Genomic DNA, 27,834 nt, shown 5'->3' with positions numbered 1-27,834 from the left:
AAATGGATACGTTCGATGTTGTTTTATCACACATAGTTAAACGTCGAATATGAAAAGTTCTCCAAATCTTTTTCATATTGAATTAACCAGAAATCGGGATGTCTGTTACCTGATATTATGACATTTTTTTAGATTCCATGAATATAAAATCGTTATCTACATAACGTTGATGTAATTAAATTCTGTCATAGACCTCTTAGTATGAACAAATTTTCTTTATATGAGAATGTATATATATAAAATTTGCAAATTTGTGGCATTGATAATTAAAAGCTTGTTATAAAAAAACATCCTTTTCCTTACAATTCGAATTATTTATAAATATAGAATTATTGCCAATTATATTTTCTTTGTTTAGAGACACAATCCAATTAGTAATAGATGTGTTTATATATTATATATAGATTTTATTGTATATAATATCGTTTTAAAAAAATGTCCATCAATTGAGGAGATTTTTTCCATATAACTCATTTCATGGGGAAATAAAATATTTCCGGCCATTTAATTACTACTCAAAGTCTAGCAATTAAAGTGCAATATTGATCAGTATCCATTGCTGCTCATAGGGAGTGGTAGCGTTGGTTAATTGTTCACTTTTATTTCTTCATACGTTCCCATTATTTCTGTCCAATAAAAAGCATTCGCGAATTTTACACTGATATTTCGCGTTTTATCATTCAATGGGTTTCATTTTATCAAAATAAGCTGTTTTAATGAGGAACTTTTGGAATCTCGGAAAAAGAATCGTCTATCGAAATTTGTCATTCCGGAATTAACCCAATCATTTATACAAATGTAACATTCGCATTCGTGAAATATCGGCTTGATTGATCTGAACGCTAATGATTTCTGCCGGTAAAACGTTTATTGTTTTTTCTACCGAGTTCAGGAATTTATAGGAACTTTATTACGAGTCTCTCTTTACCGAGAGTTACGTGTTCCTTTTTTAACGCTACTACTCCCTTCGTCACGCGAAGCAAGAGCTCTGTCCTTAACGAATCGTCTGCAAGTGCATGTTGTAGAGTACGTCGGATATCTTAATTGAGTGATCATGAGAGAGAAAGACAGAGAGAGAGAGAGAGAAAGAGAGAGAAAGAAAGATATGTCATTGCCAATTTCGTCGGATTACATCTCTTGCGCGAGGCAAAGTTTGATCGATCAGTGGCACGGTTCTAATGAATATGTACTTGAAAGGTGCGGAAGCGAAGTTATTATTACTTTAATTATATTAATTACATCGTTATAATTAGGCCAAATATTTGTATAAATTATAAATGACATAATATTGAACTTCGAAATTAATTCATTATTTGATTGATGTAAACAAGTTCTATTTTTTAAATTAATACTTAATTAAATATTAAAAATTTATATTATTTTTTGCACGAAAGTTTCGACCGTATTTATCACGAAAATAATTCTATTTTTTCACATTTTTTTATATTAAAATTATTTTATTCTAAAAAAAATGGTAATAATAATAATATTCAAAACAGCAAAAACGGACAAATTTCTTCTTTTATGGAAAATTCAGGTTTTATACGGTATTGCACAAACGATAGGTTGCATACATGTACAGTGTATACGCGTGTCACGGATAATATAGAAATATAAATTACCTCTTTAACGAATCTTTAATTAATTTTTTGAATTAAATTCTACTTTAATTAGAAGGTTATTTAATATTTAAAGTTAATAATTTAATCAGAATTCTATATGAAAATATAAATTAATAGAAGTACTACAGACAAGTACTTTTTCAATATAATCTCAGTATTACTCTCCCGATCGAAATTTTACTTGACTTTTAATTACGCAAAGAAACTAACGACAAAATGGATATGATTGTTAATGCATGCTATACACTGTACGTCAGTTTCCGGGATGCTCTACATACATTATTTGCAAAGTACCTAATTAATTACGCTCTCTGTTGCTCAAAAAACAAGATGTGTGTGTGTGTGTGTGTGTGTGTGTGTGTGTGTGTGTGTGTATTATATGTGTAAATATGCCATAATTAATGTGATTCGAAGAATAAATATGATACATATAGAAGTATAACTTGCAACTCGGTGGAATGCAGCATGCCGACTAGCGATCGTAGACGAGAATGCATTGGGCATATACAGGGTGTTTTGCACGTAAAAAAAAAACACGGGAAAAAATCGAATACACACAATCACGTGTTATAAATTTATTAACGTGCCTCGGAGTAAATTTAATGAATAGCATAACAGACGGTTCACGAAATTATCTACAATATTCACCCCGCTACGATGAAGCTGACACGACAATCAACTATTTGTCTCCTATTTCTGCACTTTCCACAGTAATCCACGTAGAAATCACTATAAATAGTAATATTATGTTTTATTATAATTATTAATTTTACGTAGTGTCCCAATGTTACTTTATTTTGCTTTTGCATAAAGAGAGAGATGATAATTTTATATAAGAAACTCGCACTCTTTGATAACTTCATCCAATTTCAACGGAAGATATATTTCTTCCTGCAAAACTCATCGATAACGATACTTACCCGATCTTAAAAGCATTACCATAATTGCTCTCGCTTAAAAATCCACATCTGTGACAAATCTCTCGTTAGCCACGTAGATAAGCTCGGAAGCTGTCGCGAGAGCAATCGGTTCTCGTATAAAAACTTTCTAGACAGAGAATTGATGCTACGCCGCGGAGCGAGAAGTGTATATTGGGCAAATGAACCATGGATACTTGTCGACCGCCCAAACTCACTTTACCCTCGCGCGACTTTTACAAAAGTTGTGTTAACACGAAACTGTTCGCCATGAGGATCACGTAGCCTCGATCCGCCGCGTGTCACACATATCACCCTGTATATCATTTTATGTACTGTCACACGTGACGTAGATTGGGCACTGCTGTCACTTGTCATGCGAAGCGATAGATGCACGTGATTAGCATCGTGTTATACATATATAACTCATATCCGTTTTCACTGACAGGAAGTATATATTCAGAAGTGAAGATTTCCATGTATCGCTCGTATGTGAAGAGAGGCTCTCTCGTCGCAAGCAAATTTCATGTCCTTCAGGTGAAAACGGATATACGTGGAGTCTCTATCAGTTTTTATTGTTAGTATGTTGTGACGTAAAGTCTCTCGATCTCTTACAATAGATCGAATGCCAAAATGTTAGATTATAATGATAAGTATTCGCTCAGCAAAATAAAAGATAGATTTTTTATTAAAGAGTGTCCTCCATTCATCGATATCGTCATTTTGCTTTTTCTCTAACATTGATCAGCTACAATGTAGCTGCTACATCATCACCTTATCATGTTTTATATGACATTCAGCTTATCATTATCATCTTCATTATTAGCACGATGGCATTATGAATAGTGTGGTTTAAGATAAAATCTCATTTGATAACGGAACTAATAGAAATCGAGTTATTTTATAAATTGTTTATCTGCTATCTATTTAAGGAAACGTTACACTTGTGCAAATTGAGACAAATCGAAGCAGATACGAAGCAGATAAGAACTTAAAAAATTAGAAGAAAATCAAATCTAATATTTTTACAATTGTTAACAATTTTTCGTTTTATCGCACATGCCATTTTACCTCTAATTGATCGAGTAACGTCTAGTATGGTAAAAGGATTTCTTTTGTTCTGTATCTGATGGATTATTTGTCGTTTAGCGCATGAAACTGTCTGAAGAGATACGTATAATGTCTGTTTAAAGCAACCATGATTTTTGCAGCATCCAAGCGTCTCGTGTTCGCCGAACGCCTAGCGTATAAATTTTCGGAGCTGTCCCATCTTTTTTTTTTCTTTTAGAGCGACGGATAAGCGTTAACCGCGTCGTTCCTGACTGAGAATTATCTGTCGCAGGATAAGGGTGGAGCACATGGAAAGACAACTGGCCAATCTAACCGGGCTCGTGCAGAAAGCACTGACACACGCGCCGCACACCAGTCCTTCGCCGCGAGAGTACTTGCAGGTCCCACCGGGACGTGATCCTTACGCGAGAGCAGCAGGTACGTGTCCCGTAAAACTCGCGATTTCGTTTCCTCTCTAAGTTTTTTTTCTTCCGTATCTTCGATTTCGCTTTCACGATAAACCGTCGTTTACCACGCGATACGTTTTCGGTAACGTATCGCTCTAAGAAGACAGGCTCGTCTCAAACGCAGCGAGAATTATTTAACATTTATTTGATTTGATATAAAATAGCAAATTATAATTGTTTTCGTTACTTCTGGGACGAGCCGCGTAAAAATGCCGTTATAGCAATCTTGGGAAATCTTTGTCCGGAATAAAAGACGATCGATTTAGCTGTTTAGCGATGCCACTTCATTTATCCCCTTTCAGTGCTTATTTTACAAAAAAGTTTTAGAAAGTATTCACTTAATTCACTAAGATAGTTTCAGCTAAGAAGCATACGAGACTGCTAGACACCTCACATAAAATAGTCTCTACTAACATTCATCTTGTTCGTTTCATCTGTGCCTGTTCATTTATTCATCTTCATCAACTTTCGACCACTCTGACATCTCGTAATCCACGGTTCTTAGTAACATTATCATGCCGCAAATGCGTCGGAATCAATAGTCGATAGCTAGATATTGAGAAAAGGCGGCTACGCCGATTTGTTTGCAACGCGCACCGCTAACTTTCATAATATAATCTAACCAATTGTAGATGAAAAGTATCAAGAATATAATTTTGAGGAAAATAAAACGAATTCTCTCGTACTATTAGAACCGTATAGAAATAAAAGCGAAACAGAAAATAGAGCTAGAAATGAATACAGAATATTAGAAATATCCAACATTTATATAAAAAATAGGAAAGAGTGTTTGACGTTTATGTCATTTTGTATTTCCGGTTTATGATTCGTGATAAACGTCGTGGTCGCCTTCTAGATAAGTCGAGATTCGCTGAAACGACACAACTTTAGATACGAACGTGCATACGTATACATATGTGTTGCGTACATACATGCAGATATACATATATATTGGAAGAATTTATGCCGTGAGCTACGCGCCAGTAACAATATGCCATTATTTATACCCAGCATGTTTCGAAAACGAATTAAATTAACGCTAGAGAATATTCGAATTATTTAGCAATATTTTCAATACGCGATGTGTGTAATATCACTGCGTAACACTGTAACTTTATTAGAATAAATATAAAACAAAAAACCGCTCTTGCAAAAAGTAACGAATTGAATAACATTCATGATACAAATTTTTTGCAAATAACTTATCAAATCAAATAAAATAGTAGTTTCACGTAAATCCTCTCGATAAAAATTTTTAGAGTTAACGCTGCTTCTCAATTTTTTGTACGGAAACGTACAGAGAATCCTGCGAGAAATAATCTCAAATTAACAAGCACGTCGGAATTTTGTCAAACAATTTTGCCGATTGAACGGGACGCGATCGTGAACGTGATTAATTTTGTCAGCGAGCTTTGTTTCGAGCTTAAATACGCACATTAGCAAATATTTTCGCGTAACAAGCGCGGGAAGCCGCTTCCGCGAGCATTGAATCTAGTTGAATTCGACGGCATATAGTTGCCCGTAGCGGTGTAGTCTCACGGACTGAACTCTCCTGAAACCCTGCTGTACAACTGCTTTGTTATTCCGAACTAACGCACACACCAGGCGCCGGGGACGAGTTCGACAAACACTCTAGCTCCAGCTCTGCCTCACTGCCAGGTGTGTCTCTCATCTTCTTCTATCTTTCTATTCACCTCCGAATCACTGTATAACCGCTACTTATATATATATATTTACATATACGTTTATTTTATATATATATATTTATTATATATATATATATATAATATGCAGATATATTACAATTTTTATCTACTTTTACATATATATTTTTCTATACATATTTATATATCATATATATATATTTAACGTTGTCTCTACTTTTATTGCTGTTAATAAAACGCGTGTCCTTTAAAATTCAAGTGTCTCAACCTGCCGTTACAGATGACTCGTACTTAAGGACTGACGTTAAACCGCCAAAATTAGGCAAAGGTGCGCTTCAATATATATATGTTTCTTTTATATATGCACTTTTGCGAATGCTCGCTGCATTGTCGCCTCTTATCTTTTGCGTTGTCGTCGTTGCACGTCCTTCTCATATAACACATTCGTACCTTGTTTCATCGTCTTGCTCGTACGATCTTGATTTGGTGGGCATTTCACCGACAAATTTCGACAGCATCAACATTTTCGTTTAATCTGCTCATCCGTGATTGTCCTCTTTTTCTAACATTTTGCATTATGTTTGTCTATATCCAAATCGCGCGATCGTTTTGTTAATTTCGTTTTCTCGTGAGTTAAAATTCTTACAAAAAGAATACCGTTGTCCAATTTATAACGCATTATGTTTTTTTGCAATCATCCACGATGTTCGTTTGCATGGTGCACGCGCCGAAACGTCTCTCGACACTTTCATGATCGTTTTGCTCAGCATCAGGCTTTAGGGATGATTCGCGAGAGCAGCTGCTCGGAGCTTCTCAGAAATGGAGATCGCGAAACGTCAGAATTGCATTAATTAAAGTACTCGTAAATTAGTTTTAGATAAAGAAAATCGATTGAAGCACAAACTGAAGGAGAGCGCGAAGTTGCGCTTTTAACTTAATTAGTATTTTATGGCAAGTGCAATTATCTCTCTCAATCGAACGAGAAAGGTATATATTCCGAAAGCCCGCGCTGGTTTCATCCCCCATTGCCGAGGTCCGCTCCGGCCGAATGCTGCACTTTCACGTACACGCTTCTTACGCTTCTCACGCACATACACATACGCGAAAATATGCTGATCAACATCTATTGCAGACAAGTCGGTGTCGTTTGAAAAGTCAGTGTCCTTCAGTGACGAGCCACCAGACATGAACTCTCCCAAACAACATTCCCCGCAACATGCAGGTAACGGCTAATGCACGTCACGTAAAAGAAAGAAAAAAGAAACAAACTTGCAAAATGTATGCTAAGCACGCTGTAAAGGCCAGAATATTCAAATCCACCATTGTCCGGATCATTTTTGTTGAGGAAGTGGTAGACGTTCGTCTAAACGCTAACGTTGTAGCGTGCCTCAGATCGCAAAACAATTCGCAAGAGAGAATTCTCGTTTCGCAACAATCGCCAGATATACACGCGTAAATTTTAAAGTTTCCTAATATTTAAAGTTTCTATTCTTCTAATCCTCCAGGTTCCACTAATATAATAGAATAAATGAAACACTTTCTCCCTTTTGCGTTGCAAATATTGGAGATCCAATTACAATTGAAATTTGTCGCGCGATGACAACATCGATCTTTTCTTGCCGAAGTAACAGAAACTCCGGGTAGCAATTTAAGAACTATACAACGAGACTTTGGGTCGTGATTGGCTGTTTTGCAACGAGCAGGAATTGGATGCAATTTTGCGTCACGGGATAATATTGAAGAGTGCCTGATTTCGATTGAAGTTCGATTGAAGATTGCCACAAGTAGTGAAGACCTATAATCTGTATTCTTACTTTCAAAATCTTGTGTAGTTTTCGTGTGATTCATGCTTGACTTCAATTCGATCGATTAACGCGAATAATGGCTCGGTCGCGTTTAGTAATCCTTTTCTTTATACACGTTTACATAATAGATTCATAATTAACAGCGCTAAACACAGCGATGAATCTGGTCAATTGCGACATATTTTCTTGTGTCTTTTCCAATATCGATCTTCGAACGCTAACAGCATTCTTTAGAAATAATGCAAAGGAGATTTTTATAACAATTATTGCGACGATTACGATGATTTGCGATGATATAAATATACGTATATTTCACTTTTTTCTATCCCCACAATTTCGTTGAGCGAAACAATGTAATAATTTTTCCATTTTGAGAAAAATAACAAAAGAATTAATAACACTTCTCTAATGTTCAATTCTTTCGATTTCACAAGAAGAAAATCAAACATTTATCTAAAATATTGTTTCAATATGCTTATGCATAAAGATTGGAATATGATAAACTTTAATTTCTTGTGTCATTATTTCGCCCAACGACTCGTAGTCTTCTGATATTGCGCCAACAGCTCTTGATTATGACTGATAATAATTAGAAATAGGTATTTTACATATAAAATACGATGATTCGTTTTTGCCACTTCCTACAATTACCCAGTAACGAAAAATCGTATTCAGTGAGTGCGGTATTAGTCATAAGAGCGATTTAATCGTAAGAGGGTTTCGCACACAAGTAAAACTATATTTATTGAAAGAAAAACTATTCTGACGCGGATACTAACGCAATAATCTCTAACGCCTTCTCGTATTCGATTCTGCAATGCCTACCACGACTAGCGGACACAAAACCTACGAAACCGGCAATCAAATCCTCCACGTTGCCGAGGATGTCGTCGCAAGGTAAAACTTCCCCGTTTTTCTGTTAGGGGTGGAACTATTCGGCAATTTTTTTTTACGTATTTAAGAGAAATCCAATATCTTTATCAACATGAACGAAACTCAAACAAAAGTCATTTCATACTTAAAATTGAAGTGTAGTAATATGAAAAGTCATATTACTAATAAATTTACCAAAAATATTTCTCTTGAAATATTATCTTCTCAGTAATAAGTATCTTTCTGTTAATATTTTTTCTATTAAACTTTCTATTCAACCCTATTAATACTTTTTTTAATATTAAGCGATATTTAGGTATATTTCCAAAATTAGATCGTTATTCTAACGGAGATTCACATCGTTCGATATGCCATCGAAAAGTTCCATGTTGAGATCAGACTGAATGCTCCTCGTAGATATTTAAATATTCCAGATGATTTATTATTTATTCAATGATTGCGATAATCTCGAAATAATCAGATATATTGCATTATCCGAATAGTTCCAGTCCTAAGTGTCTATGCTTCTTCCCTATGTGTCACGCTGTGTCTATCATATTTATATGTTGTTCACATAATGAGCGTTCGTTCCAAATCTTTGATACAATCTGTTTCCGCCGTTCCGTCGTTACGAGCTCTTTCTCTTCCTTTTTTTATTTTTGTTTTCGTTCCTCGCCTCCTGGGACGACACTGTATGGAGGGCACCGGAAAATTGTAAGTCCACCTCTCGGTAAAAGACTGAGACGAGCGCTACTGCACGCCGACGTTGTTGGATTTTTTAACGAATTAATATGTTCATTTCCATGTAAATCGATTTTCAAAGTGTGTCATATGCGAGGAAAGGCAACCTGCTGGTTCCAGGCGAGAGCGAAAAAATAAACTAAAGTAAATCAAGCCACGTACGTACAAACAAACTGTCCGTATGTTTTCATGTGAAACTCATCGGGAACACACGTGAAGCCCCGTTAGAAGTTACTTTGAAAAACATTTCGCATTTCATATCAATCACATTCAGTAACTCTGAAGCAGTAACTTATTTACTCTCTCTCTCTCTCTCCGAGAACGGGATTCTCTCCAGTTTCTCTCTCTTCGAGATTATCCGCGCCTTACATTCGGATGAGAAATTCACATGTCTCTCCTATTTCGAAGCGTTACTTCGAAGCCACATATCGCCCGACCGCGTCGAGGATGCGCGACTATGCCCTTTTCTATGTGCCCTTCATATATCATCGCGTTGACGAACGCTTCGCGGCCGCGTGGGCGTCCGTGCGCGGGACAGGAGGCAATTCGTACCTTCGTATTATTTTACAGGACACTTGCGACAAATGCATTTCTTCGCGTCGCACTCGACGCTCGCGTGCCGCGCGCGTCTCGTTCCTTTCTTTCTCTCTCTATCTATCTCTCTATCTCTCTCCCTTTCTCTGTTCTCCAGGCCGAGCGATATGTCACGGCTGCATATCTGCCGCCGCCGATCACTCGGAAACATCACAATACATCCGTCTTATCAGTCCACCCCCTTCCATCCTGCCGACCCTGCTCGTAAATTCATCCTTTATTCATCTTGTCGGGGGCGTACTTTTATTTGCCCGCGGGGACGCGCAACGTCGCTTATCATGGGATCGGGTCATTTGGGATTGTCTCACGGATTGTCAGATGTAAAATCACGCGCGCGAATTTTCTTTTCTCGACCTTCCATGGAGCAGGTGCACCTGGTGACCGCGCAGCAGTTGATGAAGATTATTAAATACCTTGTTCCTTTTGCGCACCGTTTGGCAAAAACACCCAAAGCGTGTTTTTGCAGTAAAATGTCACGTGTGAAGGCTTCTACCTTACTTTACAAATATTTAAAAGTTGACGGTGTATTATCGCATGTTATTTTATTTATAAAAGAATACTTATCGCTAGTTGTTAACAAACAAAAAAGGTATCCATGCTGTAATTTTATCATTTTCACAGAAACCGGTATGCACCTGTTTTATGTTTGTCGGGTAATGTTGGGAAATTTGATTAAAACGCTTGCACACATCGCGAGCACATTGAGGAAATTGATTTTCGATCGCGCGCGTTTTGCGACCTGATCGCCGATGGAAATATCACTGCGATCAGCGAGAGCGACACCTCCGTGGAGATAATTATGTTATTGTAGAGGAACGCAGTGCACACACAGCGAGATACGCCACGAAGGGTATATATCACACGTATATACAAACACGCGCACACACACACACACACACACACGGTCCTTCCGCTTGGAAATACCAGCGGACACTTTCGATCCGCCAGTTAGGTCATCCGTTGTCTCCTTCTTCCGCTGTCGTGCATTTCGTTATCTGTCCAATAAAACCGCGGCAATAAACGTGACAGTAAAATTGTGTTGTGTCGCCGACCCGTTTAACCGTTCCTGTCCTCTCATTACCGGGGCCCCGCTCTTCTATCGTGCGAAGCCCGTTATGACGAGGCGTCGATCAACGACGACGCAACGAGTGGCGAACGTCAAATTTAATCAGCTGATTGAGGAACCGGCCGTGCACTCGAAACGCCGACGACGAATCGTTTATTTGCCACGACGGCAATCAGCGACAGAGCCGTTTCGCCCTTCGCAAACTCTGCATGGTAAAATGCGGGATATGCCACCCCGGGCCAAGAGAAATCGAGGAAAGACAAATTCTGTCGTCCCGATTAATATTTTCACAATTAATCACATTTGGAAGCTAGAAATTAAATGAAATAAACTGTACGATGATTCACCCCATTTATAATTATTCAATATTTAATAATTTAATTATTCTTTCGAATGTTCTCTACATTATTCGCGAAAGAGTTCAACTAGTACTCGTAGGCAAACGGTCTGGTTCCGGTCGTTCGCCACTCGGAATTCGAAGCTTCTTTTCGCACGGGAGAAAGAGCGGCGGCCGTGCGAGCTTATTAAATCCTTTAAGTGTTCGCGCAATACGCGGGTGATCACGCGGGAGACACTTATTCTTACGCGTCGAACGAACGATTTCAGAGAGAGACAGGCACAAGCCGACACCACCGCCGAAACCGGCCGCGCTGGTGGCCGGTCAGTACGTGTACAGGGACCTGGCGCTCACGCCGGAGATGTACAACCAGCTGAGGGGTTTGCAGAAGAAGGCGAAGGACCTCAGGCAAGAAGTGAGAAATTTGAGGCGCATGTCGCAGGCCCAGGCCCACACGGTGCGCGAGACCATTAAGGACACATTCATCACGATTAGGTATAAACGCATATGACTCGCAATCGATCGAATGAATGATTATAATTGCAAATGTAAAAAAACAGGATTCATGTAAGTCCAAGAACTTCTGGTCCAAGGATATAAAAAAGATGAGATAAAGTAAATAGTCTAACATGCAGTATTTTTTTCCATATTATTACTGCAGTATTTAATACTAATATTGCAGATAAACATTGTATTACAGAAAGATATGAATAAATAAAAAATGTTTGACGTCAATACAGCTTTATACAAATATTACGATAATATTTAATAATATACAAATATTACAAATGCATATTTGCGCTTTAATAATTTTGATATAATATATAATGAAATTAAAACACGCTTTCTCGACAATGTGTGTTTTAATAAAGGAAATACTGCGGCTCGATGACTTCAAACGATTATTGTTTCAGGGCCATGCTACTATCGGGAGGGGACGCAGCTTGGACGGCCGGGGACACGGAGAAGATTCGACTGAGCCGCGAGGAAGATCTCTACAAGCAAGAAATGATAAGGCTGGAAAACGATCTCACGTGAGTATCGCCGATACTTTAGAGACGACGCTAAAAGACACGCCGCACAAAGAAACGTTAACGAAACGTTTGCGAATTTCAGCGAGCTCGAGAGCACCGTGGAGGAGCTTCGCGGTAACGTGATCAATAGAAAGACGCGTGTCAATATGTCGGATGTGGAGAACATGGCTTTGATATTGAGTAAATCCAGGTAAGCCACGCGCGCGTTCGATCCCACTTGAGCAGAGCGTCATCATTGCCGTCGCGTAACGTTGACGCTAAATGCGTTGGTAGAATTTTACAAATGACCCGTGAACGCGCGCGCGCGCGCGCGCGCGCGCGTCTCCTCTCTCTATCGGTGATGAGAAAATTCGGGAGAAAGAACCGGCAATATTTAGCGCTAAATACGACGGCGCGGATATTACAGGATATAATTTTGCGGAATCATTTTGCTTTCCAGCAAAACTGTGGCCGATCTGAAAGTACGGTTCCCGAGTTTGCAAGAGGGTATGAAGGGCCTGCTGAGCTCCGAGATGGAAAAAGTGGTGCGCGAGGAGAAGTTCCTGAAGGAAGAACCCGAACGACTGGAGTCCGCGTTGAGGCGTTGCAAAAAACTCACCGGCACCCTCGTGACGCTCAAACGGTACGGCTTTTTATTTTATTGGAATGGTATCATTGCAAGCGCGATCAAAAATTCTTACGTTTCGTTTACAACAGTAAAAGCTTATCAAAATGAAGAACAGGTATATCTTATCAAAAGCTGGTTTTAAATTTCCTGAAATCAATTCAATAAACTTCGAAGTGCGCATCTACTTTAAATTCTAATTAAATCTCTTAACGATAGTTCTTTAGCCAGTCACAAGATTTCAATGTACGTTCTTCCTGCGGCTAGCAATCGATATAGGTATAACAGATTCTGAAAAATAAATAAATTAGAATCCATAACGCCAGATTTTCTTCTCTACTGATGAAACCTCGATTTCTGTTCCCTGCCTAGCTTGGCGTCGGTGCAAGAGCAGCGATTACCAAACGCAGCGAGCGTAGACGCCGAGGACACGCCGCCTATAACACCGACGACGGCACAGCATTCTAAGGTAACCGCTCCATTGGCCCCGCTCGCTCGCTCGCTCGCTCGCTCTCTTCTCTATCTCTCTCTCTCTCTATCTCTCTATCTCTCTCTATCTCTCTATCTATCTATCTCTACCTTCTATCGAGACCTAATCCTCCCACCGATTTTCCGCTCCAGTTTTTTCTTCGCCGTCGCGATCCCCATAAAACGCACCTTTCCCCGATACCGGAAAGTACTGCGCCACCCGTTGCATGAGATATCCCCTCGAGTTCTCCTCGATCAATCCTCGTGTCACGCTTGAACATCCATATCCATGTTCTTCCATCCCGGCCTCCTCTCCCTCGAGGAAGAAGAAAAAGAAGAATCGGGAAGACATCGCGGGAAGATGGGGGTTCGTCGCGGGAATCCGCGAATCGCTAATTCTCGATTAGAGTCTCGGGGACGGTCTCGGACGAGAGACGTTTCTCAAGTCGTCGTCCTGGCTGCGAGGATCCTTTTCCGTAGAGAGTGCGCGTAATCGAGATACGATTCGTCGCGGGACGACGCGGATTTCATTTAGAGGCTGGTCCTGCCACGAGAAACGTTCGAGAGGGTCGCGCCTTCCAACGCGATCGAATGCGGAAAATGAGAGGTCCTATAAGTTTCCTACGTGCATACAATCCCTCCTTCTCGTTGCGTGCACATTATGTCGTGTGGCACGGCACACTTTGTCGCGAGTGGCACGGCACACGCACACTCTGATACGTGTGATGATCGAAATATTGGCTTTCGTTAGGAGATGGGCACGTCGGATTTAACTACTCCAATTATGGGCGCGACGTGTTCCAGAAGGAATGCATCATATTTGCCACGATGTCGAACGAGTATAGTTAGCAATTAGTATGACATTATTAAGTATGCCTGAAAAATGAGTAAACCAGGCGTAACTCATTTATTTCCTTCCGTTTTTCTTAGAAAATATATTCTAATAGTTTTCGAATTATATGCCATTAAAAAATGAACGATTCAAGCACGAGCATATTGCTCGTGTATAGCTTGAGACGGATTTTTTATTCTTTCTTTTTTACAGAATTTTTATTCTTTTATAAGATTTAATTATTTTAAACCGTTATAGTTTGACAAATAACGCTTTGGCGTTCTCGCAAAGATAAAATAAACTTCAAATGTCACGAGGTACCATCATTGTTTCCTTCTATCTTCAACAGAACATTCTATATAATATTATTGATCGCAAAAGTTCTTACTTTATCTAATCCATATTCGTATTTATATGAAACGTTAACTTTTAGTATATGATGCGTGTATACGCGCATTTATGTTATACCAAATTTAATTTCAAACCTTTTTAAAAAGTCTCTCTTGGAAAATAAGGCATTTTTTCTGGAACTTTCACATTTTATATTACTAAATTTTTATATTACTAAATTTCCACATAAAATATGAGATAATAATTTATCATGTAATTATTATAAAAAAAGAGAGAAACAATTGCAATAAGCTAATTCTTCGATTTCAATATATTGAAAAATTTTTGCTTACTATTTTTTTTATACAAAGCATAATATAAGAAAACGCGTAAACGTGTTCAATGAGAGTTCGACTTGCAAAAAGATCACGGAACACCCTGATTGTGCCCATCGCAGCTTCTTATTCACCTCTGCGAACTCGTCTCACCGAACACTGTCTCACACGGCGGCAATATTTACAATCTGCTACCTGTCAACAAAGTAGAGCGTCGATGAGACCACTCTCCACGCTTCGTAGATCTTTCTTGTCCCACATAAGTAAGCCGGTATGGTATTTTGCAAAGAGACGCGTACTATCCGACCACTGCTTACCCCGTATCCTCATTATGCTAACAAGCGCATGTAACGAGTGATATAGAGTTTTGTTCTGGTACATAATATATAAATATGTCTATAATCACAATACGTAAAATACTCGCCTCTCTTTCCACGTATACATACATGCATACGCCGTATATACGTCATATGCGTCATATTGTATATATACCGTACAATAATGTTTGTTCTAACGCGCACAACTTTTGTGACGCGCCGATCAAATGTCATTGATACACATACATAAATCGCTGCGATGCGCGAGACCGTCGAAAGTAGGCATCATTATATATATACAACGTCCGTCTGACTGTGCCTGATTATTAATTGAATTTTGGACGTGTGTCATCGCATGTGCAATAATTCTAGATATATGGATCGTCCTAACGTATTATTCCCATCAAAATGCCGGGCGATGAAATTTTAACATGCATAAACTCTCCTATCGCCGGCAATAAAATTATCGATAAACTATGAATGATTGAATTTACATTTATTGAGTTTAATTTTACTCGAGATGTACATTTCCGTCAATTTTTAATATTGTTGAACTTGAATTTGCTTAATTACATCAGTCGATTACATTATTCAAGAAGCAGCGTATTGAAAAAATATATTTCTAAATAATTAACATTAATAAACTGAAACTCAGTTGCGTTACATTTGTGAATAAAGATGTAGGATTAATTTAAAGTAATATTTCATCTGTAGTTTTAAAGCCATAAGTAGAACAATGACGGCATAGTCAGACAGACAAACTATCGAATCGGCGGAAATATATTTACGACGAGAAGTTTGGCACACGTGAGCTACGCGAAATTAATAACGAGAAATTCATTAATTATTATTCAACAATATGAATAGCCATATTGTTAACACATCTCAAAGTTTTGCAACACTTATGTTTCCAATGTGCTGCGTTGATATCACGATATCGTGAAACTAAATTCTAACTTTGATTCCAAATAATATCACTGAAGAAATGCCTACTTGCAATCAGATTGTACAATCTGTCCCCATAGATAGCATGGCAAATAAAATATATAACGGTTGCAAAATTTTGTCGGATCCTGTTATTATCGTGCTCCTTCAAAATCGATAAACGCGACAATAAAAATTGAATTTTCTTCCAATCAAATGCAACTTCAAAATTACACATTTTTCTATACAATTTGAAAAATTTGAAAGTGGATTATTGTCAAGTGCTACAAAAGCCTTCCGCTGTCTTCGATCGTCCAATTAGAGACAGACCCGCAGCGCCATTTACCTTGTTCCTCGGCTACCGCTCGCTTATTCCGCATCACCATCGTTGACAATACGAAATCTGATGTAAACCTTCTCATTAAAAACCAAACGATCGCCTTTGCCCCTTTGCATACGTCGTACAACGGTACACTTGTACGATACGTATCTTGAGAAATCTGTCACTCGCGTGAGATGTATATCCTAACATGGACAAAGAAATGACTCACCGGTCATTCGGGAGAAATAGAATCCGACGACCGGGCAGCACCGGAGTAACTGGAAATGATTTCACGAGTGTCAATACCTGTCGTAATACTTAAAAATATACATATATATAACGGTGCTATATATTTTTAGTGCTACTTAAGTAACGGTAGCACGTCACAATTCGCCTTGGTGCTAAAAGCTATCACCTGTCCCAGATAAGTAACAGCTATCAGACAGCTCTATCGTGTACAAACGATCTTGGGACTAGTTTTGATTTAGATGATAAGGCACTTAACTTCCTGGGAAAAAAACGCGTTTCCTCCAATTTCAAGTTAAATCACTTCTTCTCCCACGTCGAAATTAATTCTCCACCTCGATCTGCTGTCAATCGCATCTCGCTGTCGCGATCGAGCCGCGAAGATCAGTCGCGTTGCACACGGACTGTACAATCTTCAAGGGTCGCTGCTACGCGTTGCGATGTGGAGATCCATTAGCGAACGTCTCGCAGCGGCCGACGCCGCTCGTCTCCGCCCAACATAATCTTCATTTCTCCTCGGTCGCGTGTGAAACACTATCGACTCTCTCTTGCCATCTTCTTCGATAAGGTCTTTAACGATCCTCCGGGGAGTAAAATAAAAATGTTAACCGCATACACGAATACGATGATGGCTCTCTTTCTCTCTTTCTTTCTGTCTCTATCTCTGTCTCTCTTTCTCTTTCGTTTTTTTTTCTCTACCTCTCTCTTTTTTCGCGAGCTCGTGCGTCTTTATCTGTCTCCCTTCTCCGAAGATTCGTCTTTTTTTCGAGCCAACAATTCAACATCGCACGAAAGCATTCGGCGGAAATAAAATGTGCAATTCTCCTACAACTTGTCTCTCTCTCTCTCTCTCATTCTTTTTTTATTCTCTCTCTCTCTCTCTCTATCTCTTTCTCTGTCTCTCTCTGTCTCTGTGATATGGACCCCTCCGTCCTTACCCACAAAACCAATATCTTCAATGTTTGCTGTGTCCCGATAGTATAGATATCTTTTATACATTTAGCGCATGGTGTGACAAAACATTCGTAGCCGTCGATGCTTATCGTTCATGAGTATCGGAAGAATCGAATCGCTCGGATCGGCTGTCTCGAGCTTCTCTTTCTCTCCCCCTCTTTCTCTCCCACTCACTCTTTCTCTCTTTCTACCTCTCTATCTTTCTCTCTCTTTCTCTTTTTCTCTCTCTTTCTCATCGTCATTCACTCGTTTCGAGAGCGATTCGAAGATTGCTTGAAGAGTGGCAATGCAACGTTCGCCTAAACGTCGCGTTGCTTTAACTACCTTCGAGATTATAGCGAATATTGCCTCACTATCCCATAAAAGCGACTTCGCAGCCTCGCATCTTGCGCTCTGCGTTTCGCTTCTCGTAACTCTCCGATCAGCGATAGAGAAATAAATAATTGTAGAAACAGAAGCAAGAATTATATACAGAGTTTACGCGCAAAGCGCAAGATGAAGTGCCGCAAGATCGCCTCGATGGCATATAGAGCGCAGGTCGCTTTTACGATCCTCTTCTTCGACGACGCCGATCACGATGTTTTGTCAGATCATTCATGAGTGTTAGTTGTGGTATAACGACGGAAAATCTGCGTCGCGACGAGTCTTCTTTCCCTCTCTCTTTTTTTTATCTTTTTTTTTCTACGGACATCGCAAGATAATTCGTCAAGACGCGGCTGTTTCGTTTGCTGATAACGAGCAGATATATCTCGTCTCTGATAATAAGCGAAGCGGGAGAGAGGCTTCCCGCTTGCCGAAGCTCTCTCTTTCTCTCCGCATTTGTATTTTTTTTTTTTTTACAAAAGAATCGCGAGCGACGCGGGTTATCGCAAGCTATATTTCGTACACGAAAGTTCTGTGTACTAACTAGAGAGACTAGAAAAGAAAAAGTGAAAATTAAATAAAAAAGAGACAAATAAGAAAACAGATGTTACAATCTAACAGATAGTGAAAATAATATTAATTTTTTAGTATGGCTGGAAGTGGAGTACTAACTTCAAGGAGGCCATACAGACCAGTCACGAGTAAATTTTTACTTATTCATACTTATAAATTATTATAATTATTATTACTATTATAAAAGATTACCGTTTATTATTCTATTATTATTATTATTATCATTATTATTATTATCATTATTATTCTGTACTGTTTTTATATATATTATATATATATACACGCATATACATATATATCAAACACACGGAATATATATTTATATTCATATTCTTTTTTATTCGGTATGTCTGCAGCACAATCATCATACTGTCGATAACTGTTATCCTTTTTCACGGCACTCCGGAGCATTCCGCCAGATCCTGCAATCCATTTTGTCATTCTGTTGGGATGTAAAGTGAAAGTAAAAGCTTTTTCTCTGTCTCGTAAATCCCATAGTTCACGATTCACGTAACGCTCCAAGACCATTGTACAAATTTCCCATAATTTGCGTAACGTAATTTGCAGACTTCACTACACACACACAGATTTGTAGAACAGATACCGTCACTATTGGTCTCGACAAGAGATACAAAATAGGAACAAATTGAGAAGTTTATTCTCACGTATGTGAGTAAATAAAATAATAAAATGTATATATTTATATATATATATATATATTATATGTTGTGTGTATATGTGTGTGTGCAGAATTTTCAATTTTTCTGCTCGAGATTTATGATAAAATCGAACATCTATAGCAGTTTAGCGGAATTCTTCGGAGTTAATCCAGCGAGTCTAATTCTCCTATCGCCATACACGTGCTACAGTCATTTGACATTTTACCTCTCAGTCACAATCTTGATACCATATGCTTGCTCTGAGACGAATCTTTTTGTCCGACTTCTTGACTATCAATTTTTCTACGTTCGCGTTCTCTATCACTTTGTGCTGTACGAAGAAAAGTGTCAACAGCGACAGATGCTTTTCCTTTTGTCAAGATATTTCATTGGGAATATCGGAAAGCGCACGGGCGACTGATTTGATTGGCATCGTGTTTGTATTGGTTGTTTAAGGATCGAGAAATACCTTTTTGTAAATGCAATGAAAAAAACCTAAAATGTGCAATAGATATACGCAGCTTTGAACGACCAGAAGTAAGTTGCTTGCATCATCGCAATGTATTCTTGCAGGATCTTTCAAAATTATATTGTATTTTTCTCAATCATCGTGATTTATTAATAATTTTATATTGACCAAAAGTACAGCAACTAATACAGCAACTATTTCTATACTACTTCTTATATGCTTTGTTTACAACGTAAGGCTTAATATTGAATAAAGCTTTATCGCGATTCCGTAGCGAATAGATTTTAAACACACATTTTTTAGTATTTATAATTATAATAATTATCATTATACGATATGCAATACAGTGACAATAGTACCGCGCAATTAATTAAACGTATCCGAAAGTTTAGTATGCGAAATGTGCACCCCACAGCGTTTATTATAATTCTTTAAATTATTTAAATTTTAATTCTTAAATATTAATCTTCATAATCTTTAATATTACGTAAGCACATGCCTACAGATCAATGCTTAAATCTCCATAATTGCTAATAATTTATATCTTCTGACATTATCTTTTGAGTACATGAAAATGCGATACTTCAGGAATGTCACTCCTTGGATCTATCAAATCCGCTTGTATCTACTGCACGTTTTTCATGGAGCACAAAGGAGAATCGTGACATCCGAGGCGCAAGAAACGCCGCGCGATTTCTCGCTGTTCTGAAATTATTTTGCACTCTACTTGATTTCCTACAGCTTCACACTTCTTTTCTGCTTGAGACCGTTCGAATATTCTGCTAGTGCCTGCGTTCGATACAAATATGACAAGGGGAGAAAAGCCTTTGTCCTGCGGCGCTTCCGCGGTACTGCGACTCGGTACGAAATTCTCGCGAGAAAACGTTTATGTGGCACACCAATTGTCCAAAATTATCCAGTTATAAACGCGCGCACACCCCCTCACACACACACACATACACACATACAGAGTTACGCAGACATGTGTTGGCTAGTGTCACTTACAATTAGCCAGTTTGAAAAACGAGCAAACTTTCATTAAGACTCTGCTGTGCTACGTGCTATACGTCTTTGATTTTAGCGCTCTCACTTCGCCTTTTTCGCAAGATATACCTATTTATATAATATGTATTTACAATACGTTTCCTCCTTGGTTTCTATCGAGCATCCGCGCGAGCACATCCAAGCTAAGTCCTCACCGAGACGCCCATGCCGATTCGACGCGAAAGACGAAGAGAGGGGAGCGCTTTCGCTCATCGAGCATCGGCAAACGTCGAGGATTGTCTGGCATCGTCAACGATATAAGATCGAGTTATTCTGAATACTTAATTTTTTTCAAGTAGCTTTATAAGAGATTTTTTAAATCCTAAAATATTAAAATTCTCGTTTAAAAATTCTCGTTTACGTTCTTCACTAAAGATGTATCTCCTTTTATCGCGAAATACGAAACAATATACATCCGTCCATAAATTTTGCGTTAAAATCGAATTAAAACGTATTTGTTACATTTGCTGTAAAATATATCCGGGATACGTGATCTCGGGAAGTTCGCGTTTCGACGGATCCGAAGAAACGGCTACATTTATTCTATAAAAATGTAAATGTGAGGATACCAGGATATATCCTTGCATCTCATATCAGTCCGAGGGTTATTGCCCGTCGAAATTTTACGGTGTTTCGATCCCGAGATCGAGATCGACGATGCAAGACAGTCACGGCGCGATCACGACACGACGTAGAAACGCGGCAGTAGTGAGCGGCCCGACCTTGTCAGACACACATACACACTCGCTCCAATCCACTTCTTATAGTAAGGTCTCACCCCCGCACCCTTTGCCCGCCACCACGACCCCCCTCCGTCCCCTTAACCGTCGTCTGTACCATCTTCGTACGTTTTTCAAGGTTTACATTGGATTTCCCGTTTGCGTGACGTACCACGACGATGGCACGCACCACCCGCGCGCGCAAATGCATCTCACAGAGATTCTCCCCTGTATTGCTGTGCTAGTCTTTTTTTCCACCAGCTCCCTCTTTTTCTCTCTCTTTTTCTCTTTCTCTCTCTCTCTCTCTTTCTCTCTCTCTCTCTCTCTCTCTCTCTCTCTCTCTCTCTCTCTCTCTTTCTCTCTCTCTCTCTCTCTCTCTCTCTCTCTCTCTCTCTCTCTCTCTCTCTCTCTCTCTTTCTCTTTGTCTTGTTCTCTCTCTCTCTATTTCACCCCGTCACAGTCTATCTCACCCCGCCAGTCTTCACGGGACGACGAGAGGTCACTCGACGCATGATGACGCGTCTGACCCTTACATTCTGTCCGAACGTCGAGATTCTTGTTTGAAATAGATCGAATCACCCAAATTGCTCGCCGCTCTCGGCAGCGTGTACATATGTATATAACAAATGTATATTTTATATGATCCGATGACGTTAATCGTCGCGATGGAATCGTACCGGTGTGCCGCCTCGTCACCGCACGCGCCGCGTACGAAATTCGAGAAGTGGTTCTACCTTCTCGCTACGGCTGCGAAGAAATGTGCGTATGTGCCTTTGTATGTACGTGCGCGCGAACATACAGGCATGCCAAGTGGAATAAAGAAACTGCACAACAATCTTGGGCAAAAGCTCATCCCGATCGAGATAGAGATTGATCGTTTTTCTATGTTTCTATATATATATATATATATATATATAAGACAAGATATCTTCCAAATAATTTGTATTAAATTTTCGTTAAAGACGTACAAAAGATTAAATAAATCTAATTTATTTAAGTCGTGAAATAGAAATATCTTACACGCGCAAAATGCAGATTAGATAAAATAAAAAGGATCTGTAAAACAACATAGATTTCACTTGATTTCTTCTAATAATGGGAGCTTTCCGGCAAGTGACACAAGTCGACGTAAGTGTCGTTTTGTCTTTGTTAATCAGCCAAAAAATGGAGATAGAACGACGTTTGCGTCGACTTGTGTCGCTTGCTGGAAATCTCCCAGTGTTTTATTGATTTCAGGATTTTACTGAAAAAAAAAAATTGTATTGCTACATTTATTCCACTTGCTAACATACATCATGTATCCATCATCATATTTCCTCTGCTGTACAATCGGCAATGATCGATGGGGTGATAATCATTTACATCTAAATGCGTACAATACTTGAAGATAGTATACAAATAACTGGGCACATTGAAATTATTATAGCTTTATTACTCTTTTATCGAAATTGAATCAACTGGAACAGTCTTCTATAGCCTTAATTGCTAGATAAAAACTAATTCGATTTAGTGATGTTACAAGCAAATATAAAGTATAAACTATAGGCAACTAAACTTTATTTATATAATTCTAATTTTCTTCGGTTTTTTTTTTTCGTTACATACTAATAAAGCTTATTTGACGTACTCACACGCACTTACGTTACAAGTATTTCCTCGTGTTCACGCGCACGTGTGCAAATGATGCAAGCGGGAACGAATCAAGATTCGTTAAATTCTTTCGGCATCTTTATTCCTGGAAGTTAATTCCCAAAATCGATCACTCGCGATTCGTTGACACAATATCGGGGCAACTTGCGAAATAGTTTGACACGATGAGTTTCCCGATTATGATCTCTCGGGCAAAGCTTCGAGAGGCCTTTGAAGAAGTTCTAATTTTCAGACATCCTTCAGATTCCTCTGCGAATTTCTCATGTTGTTTCGGAGATTATAAGCGAAGAACTTGCGCCGTGAAGAATCTTTGTGATGAGTCGTGTTGTTCGAAAGAATTTCTAAAAGGAAGATATCTAAAGGACGCCTAAAGAACTGAGATACCTTTCGTAAATCTTTTTTAATGTTGCCGATCAAGAAAAGACAAATTTGACGAGTCTCGATCGGTCTCCACGAATGCAATCGTAATCAGTTAAATGCGCAATGACGAGGCCGTAGAGCACCCCAGCACCTCGGAATCGAAACAACCAACATCAGTGTACGACTCAGAAGCGAAAAAGAGAGAATATGTTATATCTCGAGGAAAATATATCGCTCCTAATAGCTTCCAGCCGCGGAGAATGATGTTAATTGTTTTAGTTCTGAGGTGCCGGTATTGTACGTCGCGAAAACTACTGCCAATTGCAACTCGTGCACCTGTCTATACGGAGTGGCTATAAATTCGCGCATATACGGTGAAATCTCTTGATCAAATCGGAGTTGATTTCCACATTTTTCAGTTAAAAAATGGAAAATGTTGAAGGATAGCATTTTCAAACGAAACCTCAATTGTCACTTAGGCAAACTATCATAAAAAGCAGTGGTGCATTGAATTGAAAATAGTCTCATTACGCCTACGGGATAAGTGCGCGGGTTTACGGTCACCCCGGTCTACACGCTGACGTGTAGCATCACCAGAGGTCTTAATTAGTTACCTCACTTATGATTTGTACGATACTTGGGCTTCTTATATGTCTGGTTTCTCTACGCTGTGTCGTACTTGCTCCTTGTCGACGATTCGCCACCACGTAATCACCTCTTTCGACTTCACCGATACCGATCGAACGTTACTGTCGCGTCTCACATCACGTTCCATATGCGTGCTCCACCCTCGTGCAAGATTCATCATTCTTCTCTCCATCACATTCACTCTCTCTCTCTCTCTTTTTCTCTCTTGTTCTATATCTCTTTTTCTCTCAATCTATTGTGTATATGTACATATCCATCCATGGAAGACACACTTTGAGAATCGATATATACATATATTTTATATATATTTATATATTCTCCTTTTCTCTTTTCTCTTCCTCCCCTTCTCTGTCTATCTCTGTCCATCTCATTTCTCTATCTCTTTCTCTATATATCTCTATCTATCTATATGAGTCTGAGTCCGTACTATATACTATATTGCCTTACTATAAGGATTGGACTGAAGGTTTTCTCTGTGTATTTTTTTGATTGGCCGATATTTCTTTTTTTTTCGATATTTATGTATAATATAACCACCCTATCTGTTCGTTTCGATTTTTGTTCGTTTCACAACTAGTCGGAGTATTATTACTTAATTATTAGGCACGTTTCGTACGTACGTGTGCGGCATGCGGCATGGATGTATGTGTACGTGTGTGTGTGTGTGTGTGTGTGTGTGTGTGCGCGCGCGCGCGCGTGTATGTATGCCTGTCACGCATAAAATACATACGTGTGTAATCTTGCGTAGACGCGCATGCAGTTTCGCATGGGAGAAGGCATCCCCGTTCTCTCTCTTTTTCTCTCTCTCTCTCTCTTTCTCTTTTTTTCGTTTTATTTTTTTTCTTTCGTATCCGCGCCTTCGAGAGGTGCATGCTATTATAAGAGTCTTCCGTTGCCTCAAAACCCGGAAGGTCGGCGTCATTTGTGCGGGCATCGACAATACGAGCGTACTCACGTGCTAATTCGTAAACGGCGAACTCGGTAAGAAAAAAAAAACGACTCTGCTTCTCTTTCAATGTAACTGCGATCTACATCTCTGTGCACCTCGATCATCGGCATGGGCACAACAATCTTCATACGATATGTTTTATTTTTTTACTTTAAACAGGAGAACCCGTGCGAACGGGGTACATCAGGGTGATTGGCCTCTGGCGCACGTTTTGGCCTTTGTCGAGAACTGAAAATTATTTTTTTTTTTAATAAAGACGTCGATTTCACGATTAGATAAAAGTAGAAATGTCTGGTGGTACTCTTTAGGAAGTGGATGACAAAGTGCTGCTTTTCCGAGTAAATGTTATAAACGGAGTTTTTGCTTGAGCAACATGTCGAGACCTCGAAAGTTGCGAGGGATTAAATTTAGCGTTAAACTTAGCCTTAGTGAAAGAAATTAATCAATCATGCATATAGTTTTCAACAAGCAACGTCGCCGGGTCGCCACGTTCGCCAGCAATGTGCCAATTACCGAACGCCCTGTACGCACTTATCTTCGTTTACGCTACTCCGCCCGATTATCAAGATTATAAAGATGTGACGACGACTTTTTTTCCTGTATTTAAATCCCACGCGTCGTTTCTTTTTCGTCGTCTCGCTCGCGGATTCACTGCGGGCGTCGCGATTTAAGCCGCGCGTTCGAGAGATTTGTATTTGGTCCCGCGCGATTTTTTATTTACTCATAACCGTTTCCTCTCGCTGTTCTCGATCCGATCGGCGCGAGGCGCGAGGCGGCCGATGAAAGATGCATCCGGAGTCAATCTCGAAAAACGACAGGTCGATGCCCGAGCCGATGCGCCGCGCATTCTCGGCTCTTTCCTGCGCGAGATCAGATGTCGATCGTATATATGGACGACGGGCGGAATATCATACGGGATTCGATAAGAATTCGGCGGGGGGGGGGGGGGGGTGAAATAAATCCGACAACACGAGATTGCAATGTCGCGACCGTGTCATATCAAGAGCAATTTACAACGTGACAATAACGATTATATTTTTCATCATTATAATTTGATCGAATATTATATTTTTAATATTAATATTTTGGCAATTTTATCAAAATCATTGAACGAGGGGACGTAACGATCGCTAGAATTCTCCTTCCGGATAATCTCGTGCTGTATCCCACGACGCCGAAACGTCCGAGAAACGACGCGAGGATCTCCATGGAAGACGTCCCGGTTTGCCTTGACAGCCCTTCAACGTGTTTCGCGGACCTTCGCGCGATTCACCCCCCCCCCCCCCTCCGCGGACTTTTCGCGCGTCCGGTCCGCGTGAAACGAACGACGTTTTCGCGAGGAGCGAAACGGATCTCGCGTTCTTTCTCGCTTTTCTTTTCTCTCCCGCGCGCGGTCCACGACGATGTTGACCTCTGACCTCGGATTTTTGATTTTTGGTTTCTCTGTTTTTTTTTTTAAGTTGACTAATACCGGACAGCAATCGATGCCAAATGTAAAAGAGCCCCAAACGAGTACTGACTTGTAACACGCACAACGCACGCACAAAACGTATAACCGACCCGCAGGTAATTATCTAACGGAATTAATCATATTTACGTATTATGTCCTACGGATTGTGTGCCTTCTTTTTTCGTTCACTTATTGCGATTCACGACTCATCATTGCGCTCTCTCTCTCTCTCTTTCTCTTTCTCTTTCTTTCTCTTTCTCTCTCTCTCTCTCTCTCTCTCTCTCTCTCTCTCTCTCTCTCTCTCTCTCTCTCTCTCTTTCTATTTCTATCTTTTTCTATCTATCTTTCTGCCTCTTTCTATCGCTCTCTATCTCTCTCTCTCTCTCTCTCTCTCTCTCTCTCTCTCTCTCTTCTCTCTCTCTCGCGCGTTTCTTCTCTTTCACTTTACTTTTGTCGTGTTCACCATACATTCTGTATTTCCATGATTTTTTACGCTCATTACGTCTCGTATCATTCACCGTTTCACAGTCATGTTCTTCACTTCTGTCACATTGTTATTACGCATGCACATTATTCGCACATATACGCATGACATAGGAAAAAAAAAAGACGAAATTCGACTCGCGATCTTCCGATCGTACGATCGTGGTGTGTCGAAGGGCGTCTTCGTCGCTAAATATTCACGCGATTCAACGACACGAAACGCAGAGTCCGGATGTGTGTCAACTTAAATTTGATAAAATTAATCAATCTAACTGTTAATTAATAATTAATAGCATTAACTATGCACATACGTAATCAGTAAGTAATTCTTAGTTGTGATATATTTCAGAGTCTTCGAATAGTGCAAAAATTATTGGACAACTTTCGACCCTAGTAAAAACCTTGCTGGAAGATTAAAGTAATGCTACTAATGCCAAATACGACGGTACAACGAACAATCAATCGTAAGGCAACATCGGACTTTGCGTGATCTGTGTGTTTCACGAGTATATCATATCACTCTGTTATCTCTCTCTCTTTCGCAAATCATCCTTTCTTCAATCTCATTATTCGGATCTTCGCATCGAGACGCCACTTTCTACGATCACCGCTCTCGTTGTCCAGAAAAAGCATCCGCAGCGACGGCATACTATAAACGAGAAAATGTAATCACGACACGTTCAATCATCCGGTACCGGACTACCTCCGGGTCTGCACCAAGCACCAAAAAGCAAATTTCAAAATGTATCTCTGTACATACGAGTATATACGATCAAATGTACATAAGTCAATGTGCAATTTTCGAAGCTCTTACATTATTATCGTTCTCTACACCCTTATAAATGTCTATATGTGTCTGTGTATATGTTCGTCGTGTCTACAAGCGCGTAAGTATCTGTATGTGTCGTTGTGTAACTTTATACACGTTCACATTCGAAAACTTGCGCGGCACCTCGCACGAGGTA

The 27,834-nt window shown here is 39.4% G+C and overlaps 1 protein-coding gene across 2 annotated transcripts in view; it reads left to right on the top strand.

Annotated features, from left to right (window-relative positions):
• The window catches only part of LOC139772708 (coiled-coil domain-containing protein AGAP005037), a 117,353-nt gene that overhangs the window by 83,434 nt on the left and 6,085 nt on the right, over window positions 1–27,834 (top strand). For both annotated transcript variants that reach the window (XM_071706591.1, XM_071706592.1), the window contains 10 exons: window positions 3,882–4,027; window positions 5,662–5,715; window positions 5,980–6,048; window positions 6,853–6,942; window positions 8,360–8,422; window positions 11,406–11,631; window positions 12,051–12,170; window positions 12,253–12,360; window positions 12,610–12,792; window positions 13,147–13,243. In XM_071706591.1, the coding sequence (XP_071562692.1) occupies window positions 3,882–4,027; window positions 5,662–5,715; window positions 5,980–6,048; window positions 6,853–6,942; window positions 8,360–8,422; window positions 11,406–11,631; window positions 12,051–12,170; window positions 12,253–12,360; window positions 12,610–12,792; window positions 13,147–13,243 (1,156 nt within the window). The remainder of the gene's footprint in view (window positions 1–3,881; window positions 4,028–5,661; window positions 5,716–5,979; window positions 6,049–6,852; window positions 6,943–8,359; window positions 8,423–11,405; window positions 11,632–12,050; window positions 12,171–12,252; window positions 12,361–12,609; window positions 12,793–13,146; window positions 13,244–27,834) is intronic.

Source organism: Temnothorax nylanderi, unplaced genomic scaffold, assembly GCF_030848795.1.
Source record: "Temnothorax nylanderi isolate EJ_2023f unplaced genomic scaffold, tnyl_v1.0 TNYL_tig0052_pilon, whole genome shotgun sequence".
NCBI lineage: Eukaryota > Metazoa > Arthropoda > Insecta > Hymenoptera > Formicidae > Temnothorax > Temnothorax nylanderi.
Note: the sequence above shows the minus strand (reverse complement) of the source record. Positions and strands in the feature narration are given on the sequence as shown.